This window comes from Neomonachus schauinslandi, chromosome 7 (assembly GCF_002201575.2).
Source record: "Neomonachus schauinslandi chromosome 7, ASM220157v2, whole genome shotgun sequence".
Classification (NCBI taxonomy): Eukaryota; Metazoa; Chordata; class Mammalia; order Carnivora; family Phocidae; genus Neomonachus; species Neomonachus schauinslandi.
In genome coordinates this window covers 47,017,796-47,044,683 of record NC_058409.1, presented here as the reverse complement: position 1 = coordinate 47,044,683, position 26,888 = coordinate 47,017,796, and the positions used below count along the sequence as shown (strand labels likewise).

The 26,888-nt window shown below is 35.4% G+C and overlaps 2 protein-coding genes across 4 annotated transcripts in view; one reads left to right on the top strand and one right to left on the bottom strand.

Annotated features, from left to right (window-relative positions):
* The window catches only part of TRIM23 (tripartite motif containing 23), a 33,457-nt gene extending 29,719 nt beyond the window's left edge, over window positions 1-3,738 (top strand). The window contains exons 11-12 of one of the 2 annotated variants that reach the window (XM_044916695.1): window positions 1,419-1,524; window positions 1,852-3,738. In XM_044916695.1, the coding sequence (XP_044772630.1) occupies window positions 1,419-1,524; window positions 1,852-1,913 (168 nt within the window). In that variant the 3' untranslated portion in view covers window positions 1,914-3,738. Of the gene's footprint in view, window positions 1-1,418 lie in introns of both variants that reach the window. The other variant, XM_021701763.2, reaches the window with a different exon arrangement.
* A 1,879-nt stretch (window positions 3,739-5,617) lies between these two features.
* On the bottom strand, window positions 5,618-26,773 carry PPWD1 (peptidylprolyl isomerase domain and WD repeat containing 1). Of its 2 annotated transcripts, XM_021701818.1 has the most exons (11): window positions 26,578-26,773; window positions 22,312-22,414; window positions 21,230-21,330; window positions 20,957-21,077; window positions 18,674-19,121; window positions 14,192-14,382; window positions 13,144-13,333; window positions 10,043-10,224; window positions 8,665-8,746; window positions 6,927-7,109; window positions 5,618-5,922 (listed from the first exon to the last, which is right to left on the bottom strand). In XM_021701818.1, exons 1-11 carry the CDS (start codon window positions 26,771-26,773, stop codon window positions 5,779-5,781), a joined length of 1,941 nt encoding a protein of 646 aa, XP_021557493.1. In that variant the 3' UTR covers window positions 5,618-5,778. The 2 variants fall into 2 exon arrangements, with proteins under 2 accessions (XP_021557493.1, XP_021557494.1); XM_021701819.2 differs by lacking the exon at window positions 26,578-26,773 and having other exon boundaries at window positions 20,957-20,979; window positions 21,305-21,330; window positions 22,312-22,410.
* Between the last annotated feature and the right edge of the window lie 115 nt (window positions 26,774-26,888).

The following is a 26,888-nucleotide window of genomic DNA, read 5'->3' as shown; positions in this document are numbered from 1 at the left end:
GAGGTCTAGACTGAGAAATTTAGGTTTTATTCTATGACAAAGGAAAACCATCAAAAGGTTTTTGGACTCATATCTGTTTTAAGACTGTCATTTGGGGGTAGGATATAGAATTAATCAGGGGGAAGGGACTAGAAACAGGCAGATACAGTAAATTGCTGTAGTAATTCAAGTGAGAGTTAACAAGATCCCGAATTAAAGGAATAGAAGGGTGGAAGTAGATTGAAAAGAGTTTTATGAAGGTAGATTTGTTAGAATTTGTTGTCTGAGTGGGGAGGATAAAGGACAGGGAGAAGCTACATATTCCTAGATCTTGAGCCTATGCTTCTAGGAGGATGAGAATGCTTTTCAGTGCATTAGAGGGGCTAATATGTCATTAAAAGGAAGGGTAGGATGAAGAATAAAGGATTTCCCTCCTAATAAAAAACCACTAAGAGCACAGATACACTTTGCTTTACTTACTGAAAAAGACACAGATAAGGCAAAGTGAAATATCATTTTCCACTTAAATTGCTAAAGATAAAAATGTTTCATAATCTTCAGACTCACACATACTGTTGGTGTGATTATTAAACAGAGACATTTTCTTGGAGGGCAATTTGACAGTACCATACCTATCAAAATTTTAGATGCATATACCCTTGTACCCCACAATTCTACCTCTAATAATGTATTCTGCATACAAATATCCTCAGTTTATCCTGCAGATAATGTTGCAAATGAATGTAGTTAAAAATGTTACATATGTATATGTATGTGTTTGTAATAGCACATAAACAGAACCTCAATCTAAATATTAAATATACAATGGGTTAAGAAAATTATGTTGCACCTACATCCTGGAATGCAGTTCAGATGTTAAAAATAATGTAGAAGGTCTTCTTGTCCAGATAATGGAAAGATAACTATCTTTAAGATGTATTAAGTAAAAAATAAAAAAAAAAAGCTGAAGTATGTTTCTGTTTGTGTTTATTCGCATGAATGTGCATGGAAATTATCTGGACAAATATATAAGAAATAATAACTCGTGGTTGCTTCTAGGAAGTAGGGGTGCTCGGGTATTTGGAGTGGGAGTTTAATAACTGTTCATTATATAAATTCTAGGTATAAGCCATTTTTGTGATACACATGTTAACCTTTTTCTTTTAAGTTGATGCCTTATGACTCAGGCAGTATCTTTCATTCAGGTTGCATCGCCTATATTGATTTCACTGAAGGTGGTTCTTACAGACTATGTTATAAATGATCTTAATCACAACCCTACTTTTCTCTGTACTTATTAATCACAAAATAATTACTGAAGGGTGAATCTAGGTTTTAACTTTAGGTTTCTTTTAGAATGGTACCAACAGAATTCTTTATAAATGGTAATTTTGATGGGCTGATTATAAAAAAATTTCTGATATGTATCTGTCTTTCAGGATGTTGCTGGAGCTCTGTCAGTAGAAGAAATCACTGAACTTCTCAGTCTGCATAAATTGTGCTGTGGCCGTAGCTGGTATATTCAGGGCTGCGATGCTCGAAGTGGCATGGGACTATATGAGGGGTTAGATTGGCTCTCAAGGCAACTTGTGGCTGCTGGAGTATTGGATGTTGCTTGATTTTAAATGCAGAAGTTATTTAAAGTTTTGTGGTTAAGAGTTATTTTGCACATAATATGTTATAAGAAATTCTACATCTCAAAGATAGTTTATTTAGGATGTATATTTAAAAGGAATCTTGGTTGGGGAATTCAGTACGATATTGCTTTTTAAAAAATTACTCTAGTAAAATTTAAATATTTGAGCAGATTAAATTGCATTAAATAGGGACTTCTTGAATATACATTTTTTAAAAACATACGTTTTTATTAAGTTTTTCACATTATGTGTGACCCATATATTGGCAAAGAAGTAGTCAGAGAAAGGGTAAGGTGAAGGTTTATTCTTTCAATGAAAAAGGAATAACCAACTGAATGCCTAATGGAACCTCTGTGGGAAGCAAGTGAAGCATAGCTTCTTTATCTTGCCCTTTCACTGGATTTTGGCAGTATTTGTAGCAAAACAGCAGTGACTTAATGAATTAGAATCCAGACTGCATCTTGGAGAAATAGGATTAATTTACTTCTTTGTTCAGTATAACAGAATAACTTTAATGCTAAGAACTATAAGCTACAGAAAATTAATATTTTATAATGTTTTATTGAAACTTTCTCTAAGCCCTTTTGTATAAAACCCAGTGAGTCAGATGAAATGTTATCTAATTAGGTATGACTGTCAGATTAGTATTAAACTGAAGAACAATTAATAATAAAACTGTGAAAGTCATTTATGTTGTAGTTAATCTTCACTTACGAAAGACCCATTTCCAGGGTTGAACCTGTATGTATTATCTTCTAGGTCACAGCTCTAAATTGGTCCTTCTATTTTCAACATGTTTAAAGTAGTTAGAGTTTCTTTTTAAAATAATACTGCACCTTAGTGGGAATGATTATAGGTAAAATGTAGTAAGTTACACATAGAACCAGGGTCGGCTTACATAAAAGTAGGAAACTACATTTACCTTAAGAAAAGTCATTTAAGCAGTGGAGAATCAGTTACTTTAAATGCTTTCCCAAAAATATAAGTACATTTATCTTGACAATAAGACATTATTAAGGCTCTTCATGGTAAGGCCTTGAGAAGGAAGGCAAAGAAATGTTCAGAAAGTTTACATCACATTTATTATGCAGTGTTGTAAAAGTTTAAAAATTTTGTGCTTTTTACTGTTTTTCATTTTTTAAGGATACTCACTTATGGCAGTACGATTTATATTTAAACATACCTAGATTGGGTTTTGTTTTTTTTTAATATGCTCTTCACCCTTTAGGATGAAGCTGAATAATCCTAAGTCTTATTAGTTGAACTGCTAGGAGATGTCCCTCTTAGGTGGCACTGTTTTGGTTCTTTTGTTTGTACTTTTGTTTGTTTAAAATAAACAGCAAAACTTTTAGAAAACAAAGCATTAAAAAGAAGTCCATCAGTGTTATGGGCAGTATGTAAATAAGTAAATAGTTCATCCTTTATTTCTCAAGTAAAAGTCATGCTGTTACAAGTGTAATTTGTGCATATAAGTAACACTTATGAATTAAATTATTTAATAATTACAATAACTGTGAAAAATAAAAAACATGTTAACATTTGCTTGTGAGCCCTTGACCTGTTTTCTCTACTAGGTAATTGGAAAAAAAAAAAAAAAGTCTAACACTAACATGTAAACTTGTTTTCCTTGTAAATTATTAAGTTCATTTCACCAATTTTGCTAAACTTTGTAATTCACATTCTTAGCATATTACTAAACACAATGTAAAAATTGTGCTTAGACCTGATTATAATGTACATAATAGTGTTTGTGTGTGGTTTCTTTTTTTAAGAAATATTTTTCTCAGGCTCTTATTACTATTTGTGGTTGTATTCTTTCACTAATCATTAGTTAAGATTTTGCTAGTTCCCTCTGGGAAATTTAATAATGAGAGAGATGTTTTAAATCCAGTCTATTAGGATTTGCCTCCTAGCTCTGAATTTCTGTATTTAGCCTAAATATACTGTATGGTTTATGTAAAGCAGGTTTTACAAGTGTGTAGCCCTGGTCTGTAATTCTGGAATGCTTTATCATCACCAGAAGCCATTATTTGCATTACACATAGACAGCAATAAAATGTTAAAATCATTTTAAAGAAGTCCTATCATTATTCTAAAAATTCTGTTTCGTGTACCATCTACTAGTATAACTAGTAACCAATTAAGAAAGTTGTATTTGTGCTGTGGTTAAGAGAAAGAAAACAAAATGGGGTAGGGGATGACTTGCATGTCAAATTTGAGTTGTAGTTTATTAAAGATTTAGAAATAACTTATTCTGTATTTGCAGTGTAAGCTGCACTTAAATGAGTATTATAGCTAATGTTTTTTTTTAAAGATTTTATTTATTTATTTGACAGAGAGAGACACAGCGAGAGAGGGAACACAAGCAGGGGGAGTGGGAGAGGGAGAAGCAGGCTTCCTGCCGAGCAGGGAGCCCGATGTGGGGCTTGATCCCAGGACCCTGGGATCATGACCTGAGCCGAAGGCAGCCGCTTAACCGACTGAGCCACCCAGGCGCCCCTATAGCTAATGTTTTGATAGAACTAAAATTTTTCATTAAACAAAGTGAAACTCGTTTTTTAAATTTTAAGTACTATTTTTGAAAATGTCTGAGAAAACTTAGGTGTAGCCTATAACTATTATTGCTAAAAGAAAGACATTTTCTGTAGTATTGAGATACTTTTGAATTTGCAAAGTAGTAACAGGGAAGAAGACAGTTGTACTTTGCCTAAAAAAATAATGAAGAGGATGAATAAGTATCAGATGGTATCCTGCTAATAATTTAAAACATGCTTTTAAAAAAAAGGACATCTGGCAATGTATGCTTTTAAGTCTACTGATTATGTTAAATTTATGACACGAAATGGAAAAATTCGTTCATCAAATAGGATTTTTCACTCAAGCAAAAGAACTGTTTGGCAAAATGGGGCATCACCACCACTTGGTGGCAGTATTATCAAAATTTAGGATTAAGTTTTCAGGAATGAATAAATTGCTAGGGAGATGTCTAGACACCTAAAATAGGAAGAAAAGGTAAACGTCACAGTGAAAAGTCATTTTATGTCCAAGTTCTACCTTATAAAAGGAGGACGTGATATTAAAGTAGCACAACTTGACACATTCTTCCATCTCACAGGTTTGTGGTACAAAATGGATAAAGGAAGTAATCCTGCTTATCAATAGAAGGAAAAGTGTAAGTTTAAATTTAAACATAAGAATGTGGATTCCCTAAATAGGTCTGTTGAACATGTTCCTCCTTTAACTTCTTGTTCTCCTTTAACTTCAAGAGTGTCTGGAAACTAGAAGCAATGGTTCTTAATAGTTATGAAGTCAGGAGGGAAAGTGAAGAAATGAAATCAACAGAAGACTTTGAACTCATACTGTTTTACTGCTCAAATTACTACTAATTGCTCCATTATTAGCTACTAAAGGTTTTACTTAATATATAGTTTCTTGATGGTATATTTAGTAAGGTAAGAAAAGATACTATAACTTGACAGAAAATTTGACTTTAGCTACATGAGGAAAATAATGTGAAAACAATAAATGAACCTGTATATAAAACTAAGGACTAAAGTATTAATTTATTCTCATTCTTATATTTAAACACTAGGTGTAGTACTCATTTAAATGTGACTTACCTGCAACTCAGAATAAGTTATTTCTAAATCTTTAATAAACTACAACTTCCTGAAATTTTACTTACCACTACTTAACTATTTTTAACAATGATTAAAAGGCAAAACTATTTGGCATGAAACACAAACCTAAGAAAAGAAAGGAAGTGGTATATTACTATCAGATCCTGGTACCCTTTCTTAGTGGATCTAAAGAAACGTGGGCAGATTAGGTGGCATGTTTTTAGAAAGCTAAGGAACCTATGCATACAATTCTCATTATTTAATCTGGTTTTGAGTCTCATGACAAATTACATATAAGGGGTGCTGTTTGCCCAAATTTAATCCATCTCAGTTTATCACCTCCTAGGTTGAGAAATGCTGCAAGAAAAATCAAAGGCAGAGTTTTAAAAAAGGACCTTTAATGAAAAATACAAAACATAATAATTGCATCCTTGAAACATGATTTGTATGTTCAGCAAGTCCTAAGAACTTCCTAATGTAAAATAACCCTGTTTGATATATGTGTATTTTTTACTTACACATACAATGAAACAAACCTTATTTTACTTGACAGTAATATTTATGATGCTGACATCCTCATAGGGCTTATCTGTTTTGGGATTGACTTTGACATTGGAGATCCTTTGTACAACTTCCATTCCTTTAGTCACTCGTCCAAACACTGTGTGCTTATTATCAAGCCAAGGCTGCATTGGAGGAGAAATGGAAGATCTTGGTAAACCCAGATTCCTTAGATTACACCCTTTGGGTGAGCAAATTAAAGAGAATTTAAATTTATGCTTCATTTTTAAAATTTAAATAAAAGGATGTAGAGTTAATTTCATTTAGCAGCTTTTAAGAGTGATTTCCATAATTACATGAAAAAATATCAAAGCATAGTATAATGTTTAATTAGATATCTGCACCTTTCAGACTAAAGGGAGCGGAAGATGTTTGCTAAAGCTAAGTTTCTCTGCATGGCTTAATGAATTACAGCTAAGGCTTTAAAAGTTCTCTGCAGGAATCCTACCTGCATAAGTAAGAGGCAGTTTGGAACTGTTTAAGCAGCACGTGCTTTCGTATTAGAGAGATGGGAGCTCAAATGCCGGCTCTGCTGCCTACTTGACCTGTGGCAAGTTAATCACGGCTCACTGTTCATTTCCTCATCTAGTTTTTAAAACTGGGTGTAGTGATACTAGAAGTATTGTGACTATTACATGAGACTTTGTGCCTGATAGTAATTATAAATATTGTTCCTTTATTGCATGGTGCTTAATCCCAAAACATAAAGTTTAATAATTTGTATAATTTTGTGTAACTGCACAGCAAGAGAGCTCAATATTCTTATGCTGTATTTTATCAAATCTACACTGCCATTGATTATGAGCTGCATTAAAATTGAGAATTCATTTGCTCTAATTCCTCCCATTCTGAAGATAAGGAAACAGCCCCAGAAGTGAAATAATTTGTTTTCTGTTGTACAACTAGTATTGGCAAAGTTGACTTAAACTCAAGTGTCCTGAGTTACAGAAGTATTGTTTTACAAAATAAAATCCAATTTGTTTTACACTTTCTCATTTAAATTGTTTTCATTTTTATAACCTGGCAGATATAAATAATGGTAGACAATACTGCAGCTCTCTTCCACTGAATTCATTCTTAGATCATAATCTATGAATCTGTGGCTTATAGACAGTGCTGTTCTACTTACCGTTGGTACTACTGTTATGAAAAACTGAGATCCATTAGTATTCGATCCAGCGTTGGCCATGCTGAGTGTATATGGTCTGTCATGTCGTAATGTTGAATGAAACTCATCTTCAAATTCTCCTCCCCATATGCTTTCTCCTCCCATACCAGTTCCTGTTGGATCTCCCGTCTGAATCATGAAGCCCTTAACAGGAAGTACACAAAAAACATTACACTTGTCCTTTTCTATATGCATGCTTTGGAATCTTATGTTTAAGAGTGTTTTGTTTTTTATTTTTTTTTAAAGATTTTATTTATTTATTTGAGAGAGAGAGAAAGAGAGAGGGAGAGAGAGCACATGAGAGGGGGGAGGGTCAGAGGGAGAAGCAGACTTCCCACTGAGCAGGGAGCCCGATGCGGGACTCGATCCCGGGACTCCAAGATCACGACCTGAGCCGAAGGCAGTAGCTTAACCAACTGAGCCACCCAGGCGCCCCTTAAGAGTGTTTTACATTCAGTAAAATCTTAACTTTTCTTAACTGTCACTCTATAAACTGATTTTATTAAAACCTCAGTAAGTTATACTTTACTTTAGAAGATGTATTTCCATTGCTTAAACACGACCTTATTTCATTGAAACAAAACTGCAAAGATCTCATTTATAGACATATACTGTCTTTCCCAATAATCTAATTAAAACCAATTAATACTGTAAGGAAGTTTCAGACCCGTATAGTGTTCTAGGTTTTATAGAATTGCCCCACTTTTCTCTCTTCCCTTTCTCTAAAGACTCCGGATTGCCTGGTGAGTCATTTCACTAATTCCTTCAGAACCCCCAAAATCTGATTACCTCTCCTGTCATTTCCCCTGCCATTTCTGACCTGCCAGTTACCAAGAACTATATTACTGCCCCATCAATTTTATGGAACACCGCTCAACAAAATCCTGGGCCAAGTTCTTTCTGTTCTTCAGGTTTTAATGGTGGTTCTCAAAGATTAAATGGCATCATGTCTCTTCTATTATTTAAAATCTTACCTTCTAGATCTAGACCTTATCTAGTCACCAGGTACAAGTAACTTTAGCTTTTGGTTTTATCTAAGCATGACCTTTTACTCAGTATCTGACCCCTGCTTTAGCTGCTAACAAAATATTGATGCAGTGTTTCTAAAAAGATACCAAGTTACTATTCCTGTGCTTGATTCTAGATCTGATATTCATGACCATCCTTTTTTTTTTTTTTTTGGCTTCTATAGTCCATTTTTTTTTTTTAGGATGTTATTTATTTGACAAAGAGAAAGAGAGAGAGCGCACAAGCAGGGGGAGTGGCAAGCAGAGGGGGAGGGAGAAGCAGATAACCCGAGGAGCAGGAAGCCCGATGAGGGGCTTGATCCCTGGACCCTGGGATCATGACCTGAGCTGCCCAGGCCCCCTTCCCTATTCCTTTCTAATAAACTGATAATTGTGAGACAGGAAGATTCCTTAGGTTTAAACCTGTGGTTATGCAAAAACACACTATTCCTGAAATCATTTAAATTTTGTATCAACTTGGGGTGCCTGGGTGGCTCACTCAGTTAAGCGTTTGACTCCTGGTTTCAGCTCAGGTCATGATCTCAGGCTTGTGGGATCAAGCCCTGAGTCAGGCTTTGCATTCAGTGGGGAGTCTGCTTCAAGATTCTCTCCTTCTATCCCTCTCTCCCCTGCTCGTGCTCTCTCTCTCTCAAATAAATAAATCTTTAAAAAAATTTTTTTGTATAACTTACCTTAATTATACGGTGAAATGTATGTCCATTATAATAACCATTTCTGCTATGAACACAGAAGTTTTCCACTGTCTTAGGGCACCTAGTAAGACACATGTTAAAAATATGAAATCTATTCAGGGCATCTTAAGACAGTTTACTTTGCAGTTGTGCTTCTTAACGGTGTTTTCAGTATCTTCTGAAACTTTCAGGATAGTTTTTTTTCCATAACCTCTTCTAATCTTAGGATAAGCAAGAGTTGAAAGAGCATATAAGCCATAGTATATTCATATTGTTTAGTATATTATCTTTAGATTATGACTGCTTATTATATTTGAGTTTGACAGTATTTAAATTTCAAAGTCATTTAGCAGATTAAAAAATACAACTACAGTACCTTAAGATACATATGTTCACTGAACTTGTATAGTGGGTTCAGTTCCTGGGAAAGGCAATTTTCTTACAAAAACTATGTTATGGTACACTGACACAATTCCTAACCAAGGACTTACTCTCTGAAATGATATCTCCCAAATCTAATCAACCTTAAATGACAATCACACAAAGTATGAAGCTTTCCAAATAATGTTCACTAATCTCATGTGATGATTTAATAAGGTACATTATCATGTAATAGCTCTAGAGATGGGAATAGAAGGGAGATACAAGAGAATACTGCACGAAGTACATCAGGAGACAGGCTTAATAGTTGCATGGGTTGTGAGTACCTAAAATGAGACGGTCTCGGTGTCTAGAGCTGCCTAGTTCTTTGTTCATTACCAAGGTACGTATAAAACAATCATATCCAAAATAAGTAAGTACTTTTAAGTAAAGGTGTAGTAAAAGATGTCATCTCTTGGATCAAGAATAGCCAGATATTCTACATGGCACTGCATGTTCATCTTGCAAACTTTTAAACTGTCCAGAATACACTTCTGCTTTTTTCAATTAAATGGCCTTATGTTTTTTGTTGGAATTTTTAAAACATACAGATAGCACTGGGACTAAATAAGAGGTAGTGGATGTCTAGCAAATGTCAGGAGGAAAAAATTATCCTCCCCTTAAGGATTTGCTTTGAGGATAAAGCCAGTTCTAACAACTGAGTCACAAAATTTAGTTGGGATGTGTAGCTAATGGTAATATATTTGTATATCACTTATAGTTTACATTCAGCACTTTTGTAGCTATATGTTTTGTATTCATAATAATAAACCTATGAAGTATGTGTATAAAATTTTCCCATTTTCTAGAGGAACAGTTACCAGAAAGCTAAAGGTAGATGTTCTATCAAACACTTCAATTCTTTAAAATTCCTCAAGTTGAAATAATTTTAAGTTGCACAATTTCTTCAAATAAACACATTTACATTGGTGTTTAAGACAACAGAAATAGTACATACTCAACAGGAAAAAGTTTGATGTGAATGTCTCCCATACTTGTGTGGATAATGGCACTATCTGAAACTCGTTTAGGTCCTTCAGCTTGAGTAGCTGCCATGACTTCTTCTTTAGAAGGTTTCTCATTAAAAACATCTCTGTCAGAATCTGCACTTTTTGTATCTTCCGGTTCTCGTTTGGTAAACTCAAAAGAAAATTAAGAGAGTGAATGAATTAAATTTTCGTCTGGTTAAAATTTATCAACAAGAAAATTTCATTTCTATTTATGGTATTTGAGAAAAGAAAGAATTCACATCAGAATAAATCCTTATTTCAGGAATCACTTCCTATCACAGGATGTGTAATGCAGTTAAATTATTTTTACACTTGTCTAATATGAAAATCCATTTAATGAAGATGTATGATTTCAAATGGGATTTAATTTCTTTTTGGGTTCAAATTTAACAAGATGCAGTTTTATTTGAGGTAGCTCTCTGCTTCTGCCAGCTAGTATGTCAAAACCTGTCACCTGTTGCTTACTTTTCACTATTTAGATTTCCTGGGTTTGAATGCCAGCTCTGCTACTTACTAGTTACATGATCTGGGGGAAGTAAATTCATTTTTTCCATTTCTTCATTCATAAATGGGGATAATAATAACTACCTCAAAGAGGTGCCTGCTGTGAAGATTAAATGAAGGGATATAAAATGCTTAGAGAACAGTGCCTAACATGTAGACGATACTATATACATATTAATAATTGTTATTACAAAAGCAGAACCTGGTGCTAGGTAGGCTGAGGATTCAAAGATGAATCAGAAATGCATCTTGACTTTCCTTCTTTTTTATTGCCTGCAAAGCCCCATCTGTTCTATCTAAACCCTGAAGCTTGGGAGAAAGAATGCAAATTTTGAGTGAAGTTGTAGAAATTTCAGGATACCTCAGGGTATTGGGAAAACTGAAAGAAACCTTTCAGTTGTTAAAACTTTGGACTTCTCTAAGCCTGTTTTTTGGTTTTTTTTAATTTGATTTTCAGTAAGTAGAAAATTTTTCTCCCAAGAAAGCCCTACCTGATAACCAGTTGAGTTCCAGGAAGTAAAACCAGTGCCCCAGGCCCTGTCTTGCCTAATGTCATTCCTGATCTACTTGTATAAATTCCAAATAAACAACCAAGTTAGGATGTTGTTGCCTTATCATCTTACTCTCCAGTTTTCAAAGGAATGGTGTGTCTGTTGTATGATTGATTTTTAAAGATTTTATTTATTTATTTGACAGAGAGACACAGCGAGAGAGGGAACACAAGCAGGGGAGTGGGAGAGGGAGAAGCAGGCTTCCCGCCAAGCAGGGAGCCCGATGCAGGGATCGATCCCAGGACCCTGAGATCATGACCTGAGCTGAAGGCAGACACTTAACGACTGAGCCACCCAGGCGCCCCTGTTGTATTATTTATTTATATGAATTTTTAGCTCACGTATTAAACTACTAAAGTTCAAATTTTGTAAAATTTTACTTTTATTTCATGATACTGGATTTGAAAAAAAGGATCAAAAATTTATACATATGTACACCATTTTACTGTTGCTTACGAATACGTATGTCTAATAAAATGAAAGATAATTTTGTTAGCTGTATAAAGATGCACAGAGTGACTTTTTTCTTTTTCTTCAATGATTATAAGGAACATGTATGATTTAATCAACATAAAAGTAAACTCTAAGGGAAGAAAAAGAAAACATAACTTGTTAAAGTTTTTGATAAAGTGAATGGAACATTAGTATCTGTTTTTAGTATATACCAAGAATTCCCTATTACAATTAACTTTTACCTTCAAAACAGTTAAATTACAGGTAAAAACAAGAAAAATTCTTTTCCTTGAATATATATTAATTTTTAGCAAAGACTTTGATTATTATAAATAAAATTTTCATCTTAAAGAATGTAGCCAGTTTAGGTTAAAAGCTTGGTTGGGATAAGCTGCTATTTCCTACATTTATCAAATGCTGGTAACCTGAATAGCATCATAGCTGCTTACAGTATATCAGATGAAAGAATGAGTATACTATAATGAGCCAGACACTTTACCAAACTTTGTGAATAGTGAAGAAAACATAATGTCCTGTATTTGAGAATTTTATATTAAGGAGGAGATGACAGGGTCAGAAATTAAAAAAAAAAAAAAAAAGGAAATTATTCCAAAAACTGTGACACACTGCACAAGCAAGCATACCTATCAGACTTGATGTCAAGAGAAGGCTTCCAAACTGAGACCTAGTGAAAGTAGGGACTGGGGACAGGTGTGTGACTGGCAGAAGGAACAGCCTGTGCAAACGCCTTGAGGTAAACAAGGACATTCAATTATTGCAAATGGGATCAAGTTCAGTACAGTCAGTGTAACAAATGAACTAAAAATGAAGAAAGATAGGTAGAAGAGCCATCTAATATAGTTGAGGAGCCATTAAAAGATTTTAGGCAGAGAAATAGCCAAATGTGGGACTTAGAAAGTCTCTGCAGTGTGAATAGAATGGTAGGGCAGAGGTCTCTACACTTAAGATTTTTTCTGCTTGGCTTAACAGTTAGGACACTGCTACTCTTAGATAGCTTGGTAGTTTGATTCTGAGCCCAATGTTAGTTAACATGCAAAGTACTTGGACTACTGTAGAAAAAAATTTCTCAGGAATATACACTTTTAAGGTAGCACCATTACAAGGGAGTTAAAAGGTAATAAAAAGAAATGTGCTTAGAGAAGGAAGTGTGCAAGTTCAGGGGAGATAAATTACGTTTCAGAATAAAAGATGAAAAATAATCTTTTGCAGGAGAATTTTAAAACCCCATAGCAAAACTATTATGGATGCAAAAATAGTGTAACTGCTTACTTCCTAACATCTTAGACAACACAAACAGTTGTAGAAGCCAGGATGAAAAATTTTCAAAACAGGAGGGAAAACTACAAAATCAAGTCCTAGTTAAATATTCTACAATATTAATGTTTTAAGATCGTATTCTGGTTGTTTAGAAAGTCTGCTACTATTGCCAACATTCTCTTCAGTTGAAGGTACAAGCTAAGAAAATAAAAATCCAACCAAATTGGAAGAATTAAGGTCTATTTCCTAGTATTTCCGCATACCATATAAAATCTGTTCTTTTTGAAAGATGTACAAACTATTGTTGGGTCAGCTTGAATATTCTGAAGAACAGGGTTTTCAGAAGCTTTCATTTCTATAGTAGTTGCAGCACGATGTTTTTTGGCTATTCCCTGGAACAAAGCCAACTGCATCACCCTAATATTTTCTTGCTTGCCTAAGATGCGCACACACCTAGAAAATACAATGTTTTATACAATAAAATTATCAGAATGAACTCCAATTATAAAAACTTTATAGTTAAGAGGTAGTAATCAACTAGCCTTTATCCTTTACCTTTGTATAAAATAACTAGTGAAAGTTTTTTAAAAAGTGTTTCTCATCCCCCTCCCCCAAAAAGCAATGATTTTAAATTGGTAGGTGGCTGGAATTTTCAGCTTAAAAAAAATACAATCATTTAGTCATATAGTTTTAACCTATTCCTATCACTATTATTTTAATCATTTTATAAGCCTTCAAAGATTCTATACTGCCAAGAACTACAATATAAATTTGTTTACATGTGAAAATGTACAGCACTAGATTTTTTCTCTTTAAAATATACTTTAAGTTCTTTTCATTTACATTCAGTGATAGTATCTGATTGTAGCTATTTTGTACTAAAACCAAATGGACTGTTTGCACAAAGGGCTTTTGTGGTTTCATGCATTTTAACTTCTGATTTTATGTCTAGCAGGATGTAATGCTGAATTCTGTGGTTAAAATATTTGGCAACATTTAACATGAACCAGGCTAATTTAAATCAATAAGCAAAAGAGAGACTGAAACTTGTTAAAAAAAAAAAAAACAAACCAACAACTTGAAACTATGCATATCTTTTTTCCATTTCTTTTACAAACATGAGTGGAAACTTTTTACATAAGATTATAAACAACCAAAAGACCACAGAAAAATCCAGTCAAAACATTTGGTTAAGTTTAGACATTTGGGACCATTCCACTTGTCCTGGAACAAACAAAACTCCCATTGTTTCCCTGACGGAGGAAATGGTCCCCCATAAATGAATGCACTTTTAAAAAACATCAAGCTTACCGGTTTGTTTCTACATTTATAACTTTAATGCCTAGCATTGTTCCATACAGCACGAAGTGTCCAGTTTCATCAAAAACTATGTTAATTAATCTTACTGCATCCACCTTCTCCAACTCACGTTCTACAGCCATTCGTCGGCCAAATTCCATGTCGGGTAGCTGTTGCCTCATCTGCTGCAGTTCAGTAAACATCTAAGAAGCAAACCATTTATTAACAAAAAAGCTACATGATAAAGAGAATGAGAATTTAAATAGAAGCACAGAACACATTAAGAGCCATTGAAAGTTTGTGTACTTATATGTCATCTTAAGGAGGATTCTAAATACTATAAGCAGGAAATAAAAAGACATTAATAAGTTAAATCATAAAAAATAGTATTTATGCTAACTGGTTCTTCTAATTAAACAAGTTAATATAACTACTGTTTTCTCTATTGAAACTATCTGCTGCCTTTTATAAGCCACAGACTAGTACCTTCCAATAGAAATATAATGGAAACCACATATATAATTTAAAATTTTCTAGTAGCTACTTAAACAAAGTAAAAACAGCTGAAATTATTCTTAATAATGTTTTATTCAACCCAATATTTCCAAAATATAATCATTTAAACTTTAGGGGCGCCTGGGTGGCTCAGTCGTTAAGCGTCTGCCTTCGGCTCAGGTCATGGTCCCAGGGTCCTGGGATCGAGCCCCACGTCGGGTTCCCTGATCAGCAGGAAGCCTGCTTCTCCCTCTCCCACTCCCCCTGCTTGTGTTTCCTCTCTCGCTGTGTCTCTCTCTGTCAAATAAATAAATAAATCTTTAAAAAAAATCATTTAAACTTTAAGCAATATTAAAAAATTGAGATGGAGCACCTGGCTGGCTCAGATGGCAGAAGATGTGACTCTTGATCTCAGGGTTGTAAGTTCAAGCCCATGATGGATGTAGAGATTACTTAAAAATAAAATCTTAAAAAAAAAATTGAGATATATTTGTTCTATATTTCTTATATTAGGTCTTTGAAATCCTGTATTTTATACTTTCAGTCCGTCTAAATTTGGACTAGCTTCAAATCAAGTGCTCAATAGCCACATATGGCTAGTGGCCACTATACTGGACAATGCAACTAGACTGTAAGGTCCCTGTACAGGGATCATGGGCCTGACATGATATAACAAGCACTCAATTTTTGTTGAATGAATGAACTCTTATTATTTCACTAATTTATAAAGATTTCATGACATTTTAGAAAATGTTTCAAGTTATTTTTACAGAAAGGACAACACAGGTTATCATTAGGTAAATGTGGCTTAGTGTAGATGAATATTTTTGTGAGTGTTCTGTAGTTTTGATATTTGGTTTTCTTTTCTTTAGATATTTGAAACAATTTCAGACAGGGTCACATCACAATTACTATGTATTATCATACTATAAGCTTCCCCCAAAATATGATCTTTCATTCAGTTTTCCAGATATTTAAGGCCTAAAGCAGCAGAATTTAAAAGTAGGTCTCCATTGGTGATGAAAAGAAACCAGGCTTATGTTCAATCTATTTTTTTTCATGCTTGCATTAACTGGAAATTCTGTTTTTCTAGATATGGAAAGAACAACAATGTAAACAACTCCAAAAAACAAAAGAAGGTATGTGTATTAGGCAACAGCAAGAAGCAAAGGTCTTACAAGACAGATAAAAAGCCTGGTCTGTAGGGTTTCTTGTCTCTAGTCTCTGAGACTGATAATTGCTTATTTGTATGCTAGAAATAGCCTAGATGCTGGACTACATTTTTGTAGTGAAGGACCCTTGATTATTTTGTTACAGATTCATTTTCTTTCTTTCTTTTTTTTTTTTTTTAAGGTTTTACTTATTTATTTGAGAGAGAGTGAGAGCGAGAGAGATCACAGAGGGAGAGGAAGAGGGAGAAGCAAACTTGCCACTGAGCAGGGAGCCCAATGTGGGGCTCGATCCCAGGACCCTAGGATCATGACCTGAGCCAAAGGCTGACGCTTAACTGACTGAGCACCCAGGCACCCCGAGAGGATTCATTTTCAAGACTTAAGATTTGTAGATGGCCCTCTGCCCACATACAAGTATTTCATAAATGTTAATCCGACCTGATTAAGTACCTTGGTATCTTTTTACATATTCTAGCCTTAATACCAGGGCCTCTGTGATATTCATCTGTGTAGCCATATACAGCATATGCATATCTCATTAACTGTGAGATTCCACACATTTACTACCACTAGCATTCTAACTAAATTACTTGGCATTTGTTTTTGTTTTGTTTTGGTAACCTCTCTCATTCTGAATCTCAACTTCTGTCATAAGCTTTACTACTGACTTCCTCTTACCATCTCGGCCCTTTGAGTTCAACAAATGTTGAAGACAATGATGAAGAAATAGAGTGGGCTGAACAGCTCAGAGTATTCATGTTAAGAGATTTATATCCAGAGACTGTGTTTTTAAATGTTTCTTTTCCTAAGGAATCTTCAAGGAGCTGCAAGCTGGTAAAGAGACTTTAAGTTATATTTAAACTAATATTTAGTTACCATCTACCTAAAGAAGAAAACATCACAAAGGAAGTTTTTCTCCTTTTCTTAAAAGTATAGTGGAAAGCTATTCTCTTCCACCAAGAAAATGAATCATGAGGATGATTTGACTAGCAAACAGATATTCCTATTTGTCTGGATTCATACTACTTCAGGCCGATAATCCACCCAACTTATTGCTACTTGCCACCAAACAAGAGTGTCACTAATAAGAATAACACAATTTAAGACCTTAATGCAGGGAATCTAATATAAACTGGTCACTACCAAGACTGTAGAATTGACATTGTCATACAATAAACATTACTGCTACAAAGGTTCAACCCACAGACTCTTAGAGGATTCAACATACCATTAGCAGTTAGAGAACACTTCAGGGAAACAGGTAGTGAAACCCAAATTTCCACAAAAAAGAGTTAACTTTGCATGGATAGAAACTCTTATTCTACAACTACATGCTTTAACAAATTCTTGTTAGCAGTTATTATGTGTCAGGTATTGTTCTTAGTGCTGGAGATACAAATATGAACCAAAACAGATAAGGGACCATAGATCGCATAGAGTTTAATCTATGAGGGGTTGACATGTATTAATCAAAAATAAGACCATGCCAAATGCTCTACAAGAAAATAAACAGAGTGATATTAAGTCACATAAAAAAAAAAAGTTGTCCCAGGGGCTCCTGGCTCAGTTGGTTAAGCATCCAACTCTTCGTTTTGCCTCAGGTTGTAAACTCATGGGTGTTGTGATCAAGCCCTGAGTCAGGCTTCACACTGAGCAAGGGCAGAGTCTGCTTGAAGATTCTCTCCCTCTGACCCCCACTCAGGCTTGCGGGTGTGCTTACACTCTCTTGTGTTCTCTCTAAAGTAAATAAATCTTAAAATAAAAAGTTGTCCTAGATTAGATGAACAGTGAATTCCCACAGGAAGTGACCCTTTAAATAAGATTTGAAGGATAAGTTCAACTGGTAATGGAAAGAATGGGGGAGGGGTGACTCCAGGTAGCAGGAACAGCATATGCAAAGGCCCTGTGGCGGGAGACATGGTCAAGAAACTGAAAGAAGGCCTAAATGGCTAGAGTAAGAGGCAGGGAGAAAGGTGATTTATAGTAGGGTAGAGTGGTAGGCAAAGGCCACAACAAGGCAGGCCATGAATTTGGTCTTGATCCTAAGAACAGGAAGTCACAAAAAGGTTCAAAGAATGACATGATCAGATATATACTTTAAAAAAATTGCTCTGGGTGCAGCGTCGATAACAGATTAGGAGGAATCCAGGACATAGGCAGTAGGCCATGGGATAGTCTAGGCAAAAGATCATGAGCTACAGTATGGACAGCTGTGCTGAAAGGAAATGAACAAATTTAAAGCATATTTAGAAAGTAAAATTGACAGGATTCGTGATGAATTTAAAAAAGAGGGGTAAGGAAAAAGAGTTAAGAAGTTAAGGATGATTCAGGTTTCTTTGGCTTGTGCAAGCAAATGGATATTGGTACCATTCATGAAGACAGCAAAACAAAACCAAAAAAACCCAAAAAAAAACCCCAAAAAACAAAACAAAGGATAGCACCAGCTCTGTTTGCAATAGAAAGCTGGAAAAATCAATTTGGGAGTTGTCATACGAACAGACAGGAGTGAAGAGAGTTAAGAAAAGGCTAAGAAAAAAGTCTAGAATGAGTTTTGAGGAGCTTAAGAGGATGAAACAAACAAAACTAAACTAAAAACACAGCCATATAAATATAAGGATAATTGGCTCAAAAGGTATCACATCACAAACCTAGGGAAGAGAGTTCTGAAGAACACTGAAAGACAGCAGACAGTTGAATAATATCTTCAATGTGCTAAGAGAAAATAACCATCCATGTAAACATCTACATCCAGAAAAAATATCTTTTAAGAAATAGCACAAAATACATTCAGAAAAGGAAATAGTCATTAAATTTATATTGCACTTACACTTAGTGATTCATCAAAGACTCTCATGAGTTTTCCAGTTAAAAATCTGAAAATTCTAACTTTTCTATCAGAACCAATAGTAGCTATTTTCTTCCCATCAGGTGAAAAACATATGCTGGTTGGATAAGCCTTGCACTTGGCAAATTCATATAAATCTGTGTCAGTTTTATATTCCCAGTTCACATTTTTGGGGAACTTATATTCATGAGGAGGCCCAGTCCAGTATTCAATCATCCCAGATTTATCAGAAGACACTACTGCTTTGTAAACTGCATTCAGCCGTATCTGAGTAAGAGGTGATGTATGGAGTTTGTCAAAAATATGAAGTGGCTGGTTATCTCCTCGACCATCATAAATGAAAATTTTTCCTGTGCTCTTCTCAGAAGCAGCAACTGAAGATATGGCGTCCCCTGGGCAATAGATCCACTCACACTGTCCAGGAAAATAGCTAAAATATTTAAGAATTGAGGGAAAAAAGAAATCAATACAAGTAAGCATCCTTATCCACCCTCACCACCAAAAAAATGTCCTGGCCAATGATTTAGTTAGTTTTGGATTCCTTGCTCAAAGTAGCAGAGAGATAGAAAATGGGAAGGAACAACTAAAAAAAGTTACCGATTTTTCTCTTTCTGACCTCATTAACGTAATGGTAATAACTTCTGAGGATTTATCAGACCACAAGGAGAATAGCATATAGCAGATCATTTACTTCTCTTGGGTAGATAAAAAAAACCAGATCAGACCTGAACCTTAAAATATTCCAAGGCATTGCCTTTTGGATTTCTGTCTATGTCTCAGTCTATGTATAACTTACTTTTAAATAGTTTAGCATGTAACAGTATACTTGATAAATCCATCCTTGAAATGTTTAAAATTAAAATATTTTAGTTATGACCGTGATCAAAAGAAAAACATTTTGATATCACATTCTCATTATTAGTAACTTGATCTTAAAACTATAAAGTTTGAACATGCTACCTGATGAACAAAGTGTAAAAGAACTGGGACAAATTTAATCAATACACCAAACGTACACACTCAAATGAGTGTTTTCTCCTTCTAGGCAGTCAGTTTGAGACGTTACACAGTTATTCCAATGTTGGTGCTGATGCTCAAAACTTTTTTGGAACTTCTCAAAAGTTTTTTAGAATTTCTACCAGAAGTTAAAAAAAATACTCTTTCAATATCCTCAAAGATGGGAAAGGTTCAACATTTATCAAAAGATTTAATTTTTAAAAACAGCTAGTGTGGGTAAACAAAGCAGGGGAATAGGACAGATAACCAAAAGATATTGCTATTTCTAGTCAAAAATAAGTTCTGACCATAAGTAAGGAGACTGATTTCCTTTAGTGGCTCATAAACTGGTTTTGAAGGAAATTCCAAAAGAAATCCTATTAGGTAATGAACTGTTGTTCTCCTCACCCCACCATTCATATGTTGCAGTTAACCAAGGTGATCGTATCTGGAGATAATTAGGAGGTAATTAAGGTTGAATGAGGTCATAAATGTGGGGCCCTAATCCCATAGGCCTGTGGCCTGAGAAGGGAAAGCAAGATACCATTCCTCCCTACATCCTGTCCCCAAAGAGAGTCCTCACCACAAATTAAACCCTGCTGGAACCTTGATCTTACACTTCCCAGCCTCCAGAACTCTGAGAAAATAAAATTTTATTGTTTAAGCCACTTAGCCTATGGTCTTTTGTAATGGCAGTCTGAGCTAAGACAAGTCCTAAAACTTTTTGACAATGCTATGATTTTAAAGCTGACATTCATTTAGATATATATAAATTCAGTATGGTATCTAAAGAAAGACATGCTTAAAACAAAGTATTCATCTCATTCCTGTACAGTCTAACCACATAGTTGGGGTATCAATATACCTCAAAGTTTAAAATCACCAACAAATCACCTCAATTCCAAAATGTATATAAGCCTTATAACCACAATACATATGACTGAAATAAACACAGCACGGGAGTTAATTCTAAGCACCAGTATATTAGACATGATGGATCCTTGTTAATTAAGTAATGTTAAATGGATACAATGAATCCTTGTTATGATCTCTTTGGAGGCTTCTGCTGTGGTTTTGTCATTAATCACAGAAGTTTTTAAACAGCATCATAACAAGGATTCATTTCTAATTTTCCTAAGGAAAATCCAAAGGCAAATTTTTTAATGGAATGGCAATATATTCTGTTTAGAAATTTCTACAAAATGGTGAAGTTTAGTTTAAAAATTATTTCGCTAAGTTAAAAAATATATACTTTAAAAAAAGACTCACCCAAGCTTCAGCATATTGATCATGTCAAAGTTCACTACATCAAACACCTTCATTGCTTTATCATCACCCACAGAACAGAACAATGCTCCCTCAGAGCTAACTGCAATACTCTCAATAACTCCTATTTAAATAAATCAAATTAAAACACTCTAGTAAATACCAATGAAACAAATATACATGATTCAAAGAAAAAAAGCATTTTAAGAGAAACTTTAACCAATACAATTTAAGAGAGCTACACAAACACATCCAAACACAAAGTGAAATTCTTACCCAGATGACTACGAAAATGTTTAACAAATTCAATTCCCTCTTCTATTTTTTTCCAGAACTTAACATGTCCATCATGACTGGCAGTAATAATAAAGTCTGTCCTGTATATATAAAATTGTAAAAGTTACTTTGTAAAACAGATGAATTACTTAGTACCCCCAAAGCAATCATTCATGAGACTTTTTGACTTTCAAAGTAGGTTTTTAAAAAAATATCTTCCTTTATGAAGACCACTATATGACATATAAAAAAATATCTTCCTTTATGAAGACCACTATTGCAAATTTTGTAGTTCTTTTCTGGATATCATAATAGTTGCTGTGGTACTAATTTTAATCCCAAAAACTAGGATCAGAATTGAGCTAGCACTTGACATTAAAAAAAAGAAATTTCACCAGTAATCACTAGACCTGGGTGCCTGGGTGGCTCAGCTGGTTAAGCAACTGCCTTCGGCTCAGGTCATGATCCTGGAATTCCAGGATCGAGTCCCGCATCGGGCTCCCTGCTCGGCAGGGAGTCTGCTTCTCCCTCTGACCCTCCCCCCTCTCATGCTCTCTCTTTCATTCTCTATCTCTCAAATAAATAAAATCTTTAAAAAAGAGAAAAAAAGTAATCACTAGACCTTAGGGCCCATTAATGCTAAGATCATCCTATAGGCAGTGTTTTCATAAGGAAAATTATACTAGTTTTCAGAAGTTGATAAATCATTAAATCTCAATATATCCCTTCTCTATACAGCAAAGTTCAATACATTTGTTTTGTATCCTATCCAAGGTGTTTGGTTAAGTATCTGAAAGATTTTATACAGAATAGTCTCCCTTGTAAGGTACATAAAAATAGAAACCATTTATTGAAATCCAGAATATGCCAGGTACTTTACACATCTTACCTTGAATGCATTTCTTGTATGATATAGGAAAGAGTATGTAGGCCTTTATTTAACTTAAACTATTAACGAACCTATGACATTAAACAGAAATCCACAGTATCCTAAAGTTACTTCTACAAATCCTCCTCAAAACTGAAGCATTTTTATAAAACACATTTTTCAGAAAGAAATTAAAAAGATGTGATAGACTTACTTGGTGCATACCACATGGGTGATGACATCTCTATGCATATAACTGCGTTCATACATAGATGCACTGGGGAGGTTTTCAAGATAGACTCTTTCAAATTCCAAAACTGAGGGGAAAAAAAGGAAATAAAAATGTATTTTTAACTGGAACTATTTACTATTTTGTACTTAAGATTTTCTAAGTTCTACTTTGTACATTCTTCTAGATTTTCTTAAATTTCTCTCAATTCACATGTAATGAAAAAAAATTTAGTGTTACATCACTTGTTACTTCTATTATTTCATAGTAGCGAATAGTACCATCATTTAGTCATGACAGGTTCTCAGGTATTATATAGAGGCTTGACTGTCCCCAGAACTTAAGAACTGAGTGATTCTGGCTTATATGAAGGTTCCATTAAGAAACAGAAACCTTAAAAAAGTTTCATGAAATTATCACAACCATCTTTCCAACCATGTAGAGTCAATTATTAGTTCTAATTTAAAGTAACAAGAGGACAGTGGCCACTTAGAAGATGTCTGTTTATCCTTAGGGCACTAATCCTCTTTGAAGTCACTGATACTGGGATTAGAGCAGGTAAACATGTTAAAATACTAAATAGATTTTTAGAGCTGAAAAAATCCTGGAGTTCTCAACTTTTCCCAGGGACAAAACATTTTTAAGAGTGTTAATCTGAGGGGGGCGCCTGGGTGGCTCAGATGGTTAAGCGTCTGCCTTCGGCTCAGGTCATGATCCCAGGGTCCTGGGATCGAGTCCCACATCGGGCTCCCTGCTCCTTGGGAGCCTGCTTCTTTCTCTCTCTCTCTCTCTGTCTCTCATGAATAAATAAATAAAATCTTAAAAAAAAAAAAAAAAGAGTGTTAATCTGAGGAAATACTGATTTCATTACAAGAGCTATGAACAATTTTACCAGCAAAAATTGATATATGCATATCTAGTAAAATAATCCAATGATGGCCAAACAGGACTATAAAAAGTTGCTACATTAAATATGAGATGTTTCATAGTTTTTCCTAACTATAATGTATAGCAGACTCAAACTTGTGCCCAATGAACTCCTTTCTCCTTCATTTTTAGTAACAGAACCCCCATTTTTATATGGGCATATTGACATCATTAAGAGGACCTTTCTCACCTTCTCCAGAGTTAGGTGTTACCGTATGTCAATGAGCAGTGTTGTCTGACAATGAAGAAGTCTCCTTAAAAAGTGTTCCCTTCTTCCCTTCCTCAGTCCTACAACTTGGAACTGGGATAACAGCACTGTTATTCTTTTTTTTTTTTTTTTTTTAAAGATTTTATTTATTTATTTGAGACAGAGAGAATGAGAGACAGAGCATGAGAGGGAGGAGGGTCAGAGGGAGAAGCAGGCTCCCTGCCGAGCAGGGAGCCCGATGCGGGACTCGATCCCGGGACTCCAGGATCATGACCTGAGCCGAAGGCAGTCGCTTAACCAACTGAGCCACCCAGGCGCCCTGCAGCACTGTTATTCTAATAACAGCACTGGGACAAAGATGAGGGCCATATCCTAGTGATGTTAGGGTAGAACGCTGGGAAGAGCCTAGGTAACTTTGGAGCCTCTATACCAATCCTAGACTGTTTACTTTGGGACTCCTTTTACACATGAAAGAAGTATACCTCTGTCCTTTTTAATGTTATTGATTTTTTGGGTCTTTATGTAATTGGCAGCTTAATATAATCCTATCTGATACACATTCCTTTTGCTGTTTGTTAGTTTACTTGTTGAGCAGATATTTACTGAAAACAAAATAGGTTACAAGGCCCATGGACATGAAGAACACATAACTCCTGTCTCTGAGAAACCATGAGTTTAATTAAAGGTAGTGTCATATAATAATTTATAATATCTTTCTGAAAATGAATACAAATATGCAGGGTCCAAAGAACATGTTCTATTTCTAGAAATATATTATCAAACTCCTGTCTTTTTATTTTTTTTAAGATTTTATTTTTAAGTAATCTGTACACCCAATGTGGGATTTGTATTTACAATCCTGAGATCAAGAGTCGCATGTTCTACCGATTGAGCCAGCCAGGTGCCCCAAACTCCTGTCTTTTTAGATAAAATCTTCAATGATATTTTTCTAATGTTTCATACATGTTTTTTTAAATTTCAATTTTTTCTTCAAACTGAATACTATTGATTGGCTTAAATACAAAGAGCATCTACTTAAGGGCAAACATTTTCTTTCTTTTTCTTTTTTTTAAAAGATTTTATTTGTTTATTTGACAGAGAGAGAGAGTACAAGCAGGGGGAACAGCAGGGAGAGGGAGAAGCAGGCTCCCGCTGAGGAGACAGCCCAACATGGGGCTTGATCCCAGACCCTTGGATCATGACCTGAGCAGAAGGCAGACGCTCAACGAGCCATCCAGGCGCCCCTAGGGCAAACATTTTCACACCTAATTATTTCTGTCCCTGTCAATTAAGTTTTATAAGATCTTTGTCTCTTAACACTAATATCAGCACTTTTATTTTTTTTATTTTTCCATAGAAAGGACATATAAAAATATTCTAATGCAACAATTAGAGCATTAACTTTGTCATATTCATTCACTCAATAAATACTAAGTGAACACTTGCTATGTGCAAAGCACTGTAGCAAGCACTGAAGCAAAGTAGGAATGGACTTTGCTTTTATAAGTTTACAGTCTAAGCACTGGAGAGGAACATTATCAATCACATGAATAAATACACAATTTTAAAATGCAGCAATTGCAATGAAGAAGAAATTGCTGTGGAAACATTTAACAGAAAGACCTAACAGTAAAAAAGATAATGTACTTTAAAAGTGTCAACGTACAGTGTTCAAAAAATTGGCTTCTTCAAAATTTGGATACATAAAATTTGAAGGTTACCTGTAAATTCAGCTGTTAAATATTACCTCAGAGTTATGATCAATGTTCTTCAGAAACCTGACCCAAACTGGAGAAGTCACAGGCTTTACAGAGGAGGTGATGGCTGAAGGTGAGTGCTAAAGTTGAGCAAGTTAGCCAAGTGAAAATGGTTGAGGGAAATCATTTCAGGTATACACCATAACATCCTGGTAGGCATTCAAATAAGAAAAAAAGCATGCCCCATTCTCAAGTGTCTTAATATGGCAGGAGTACAGAGTAAGGAAGACAGACAAAGTTAGGATAGAGAAGCAGTGGATAAGTTTTGGTGAGGTAAAGAGAGATCATGTCATGAAGAGCCTTGTAGGCCATTTGGGGAGTCTGGACTTTGTTCTGAAAATAATGAGAAATCACTGAAGAGTGTGAAGCAGAGAGAGTGATAAAGGTAAGATTTGAACTTTCAGAAAAATCGTATTTTAATCGTCTTACACGTTTAAGAAAGACATTTTACAGAACAACTTTAAAAATAAGAAAATTTAACCTCTTTCCCCACCCTTTTTATTTGATAAACCTGGTCACTATTCCACGAAAGTAGGAAAATACTTCAGGCCTTTGTATCTCCTGCGTGTGGTTTGAAAACCACAGATCGCCGGTTTTAGATGAAAAATTTGTGATCCAGGAAACTTATGTAACTTTCCCAGGTGAAAAAGGGCGCCTGGGTGGCTCAGTCGTTAAGCATCTGCCTTCGCCTCGGGTCAAGATCCCAGGATCCTGGGATCGAGTCCCATATCGGGCTCATTGCTCCGCGGGAAGCCTGCTTCTCACTCTCCCACTCCCCCCTCCTTGTGTTCCCTCTCTGGCTATGTCTCTCTCTGTCAAATAAATAAATAAAATATTTAAACAAACAAACAAAGTCATTACTGTAAGAGTCAGGATTATAATCATCTTTACCTACTCTTTACGATTCTAAATAGGCACCGCTCTCTCGCCCCCCCCCCCCCCGCCCCCACAAAATCCCAGCCTTCCTGAACTAAGAGCCTTCAGGAAAACCAGACTGTTCCACATCTGCTAAACGGAGATAGAAATTCCAACCTCATATGCCTGCTGTAGGGATTAAATGAGAGGCGCCTAGCACATAGCAAGTAGTGGCATAAATTAGCTTTAGCATCTATTAGAACACATTACTTTAACACATCCGTGATTAACATTGTTACATATTATCAAAAAGACGCTGTACTCAGCCCAAGTCACTATTTCGGGGAAACGTGCAAGTATAGAAAGGCCAGCAATCAGAAGATCCTCTGTTCTGAGGGCACGAAACCCCGCAATCACACACCATCTGTTTTTGGGGTCTGGTTTGAAATCTCCCAGTCGGGGGACGCAGATTTCAACTCGCCCTGTGCCTATCTCTGTAGCTACCTTTCCTCTTCTTGGCCAATGTTGCCTCTACAGGTAAAGGCCCAACCCAGCGCTCTTCATTTTCCTCTTCGTTTTTTTGGGCCACCGCCACTACCACTGTCAGCTCCCTTTCGCTGAGTTCTGTTTTTTCCGGTTCCTCCTGGTCCCTGCGCCTTCTCCTTCTCAGCTGTGAATCGCTACCACCTTCCGACGCCATATTGTCCGAATTGTCACAAACGACGCGACACACACACAGCTCTGCTACCAGTCTTAAAAGCGGCGCAGCTTGCCCGTCAGCGGCCAAGCGAGTTTCGGGATTGGCTGGGGTGGGT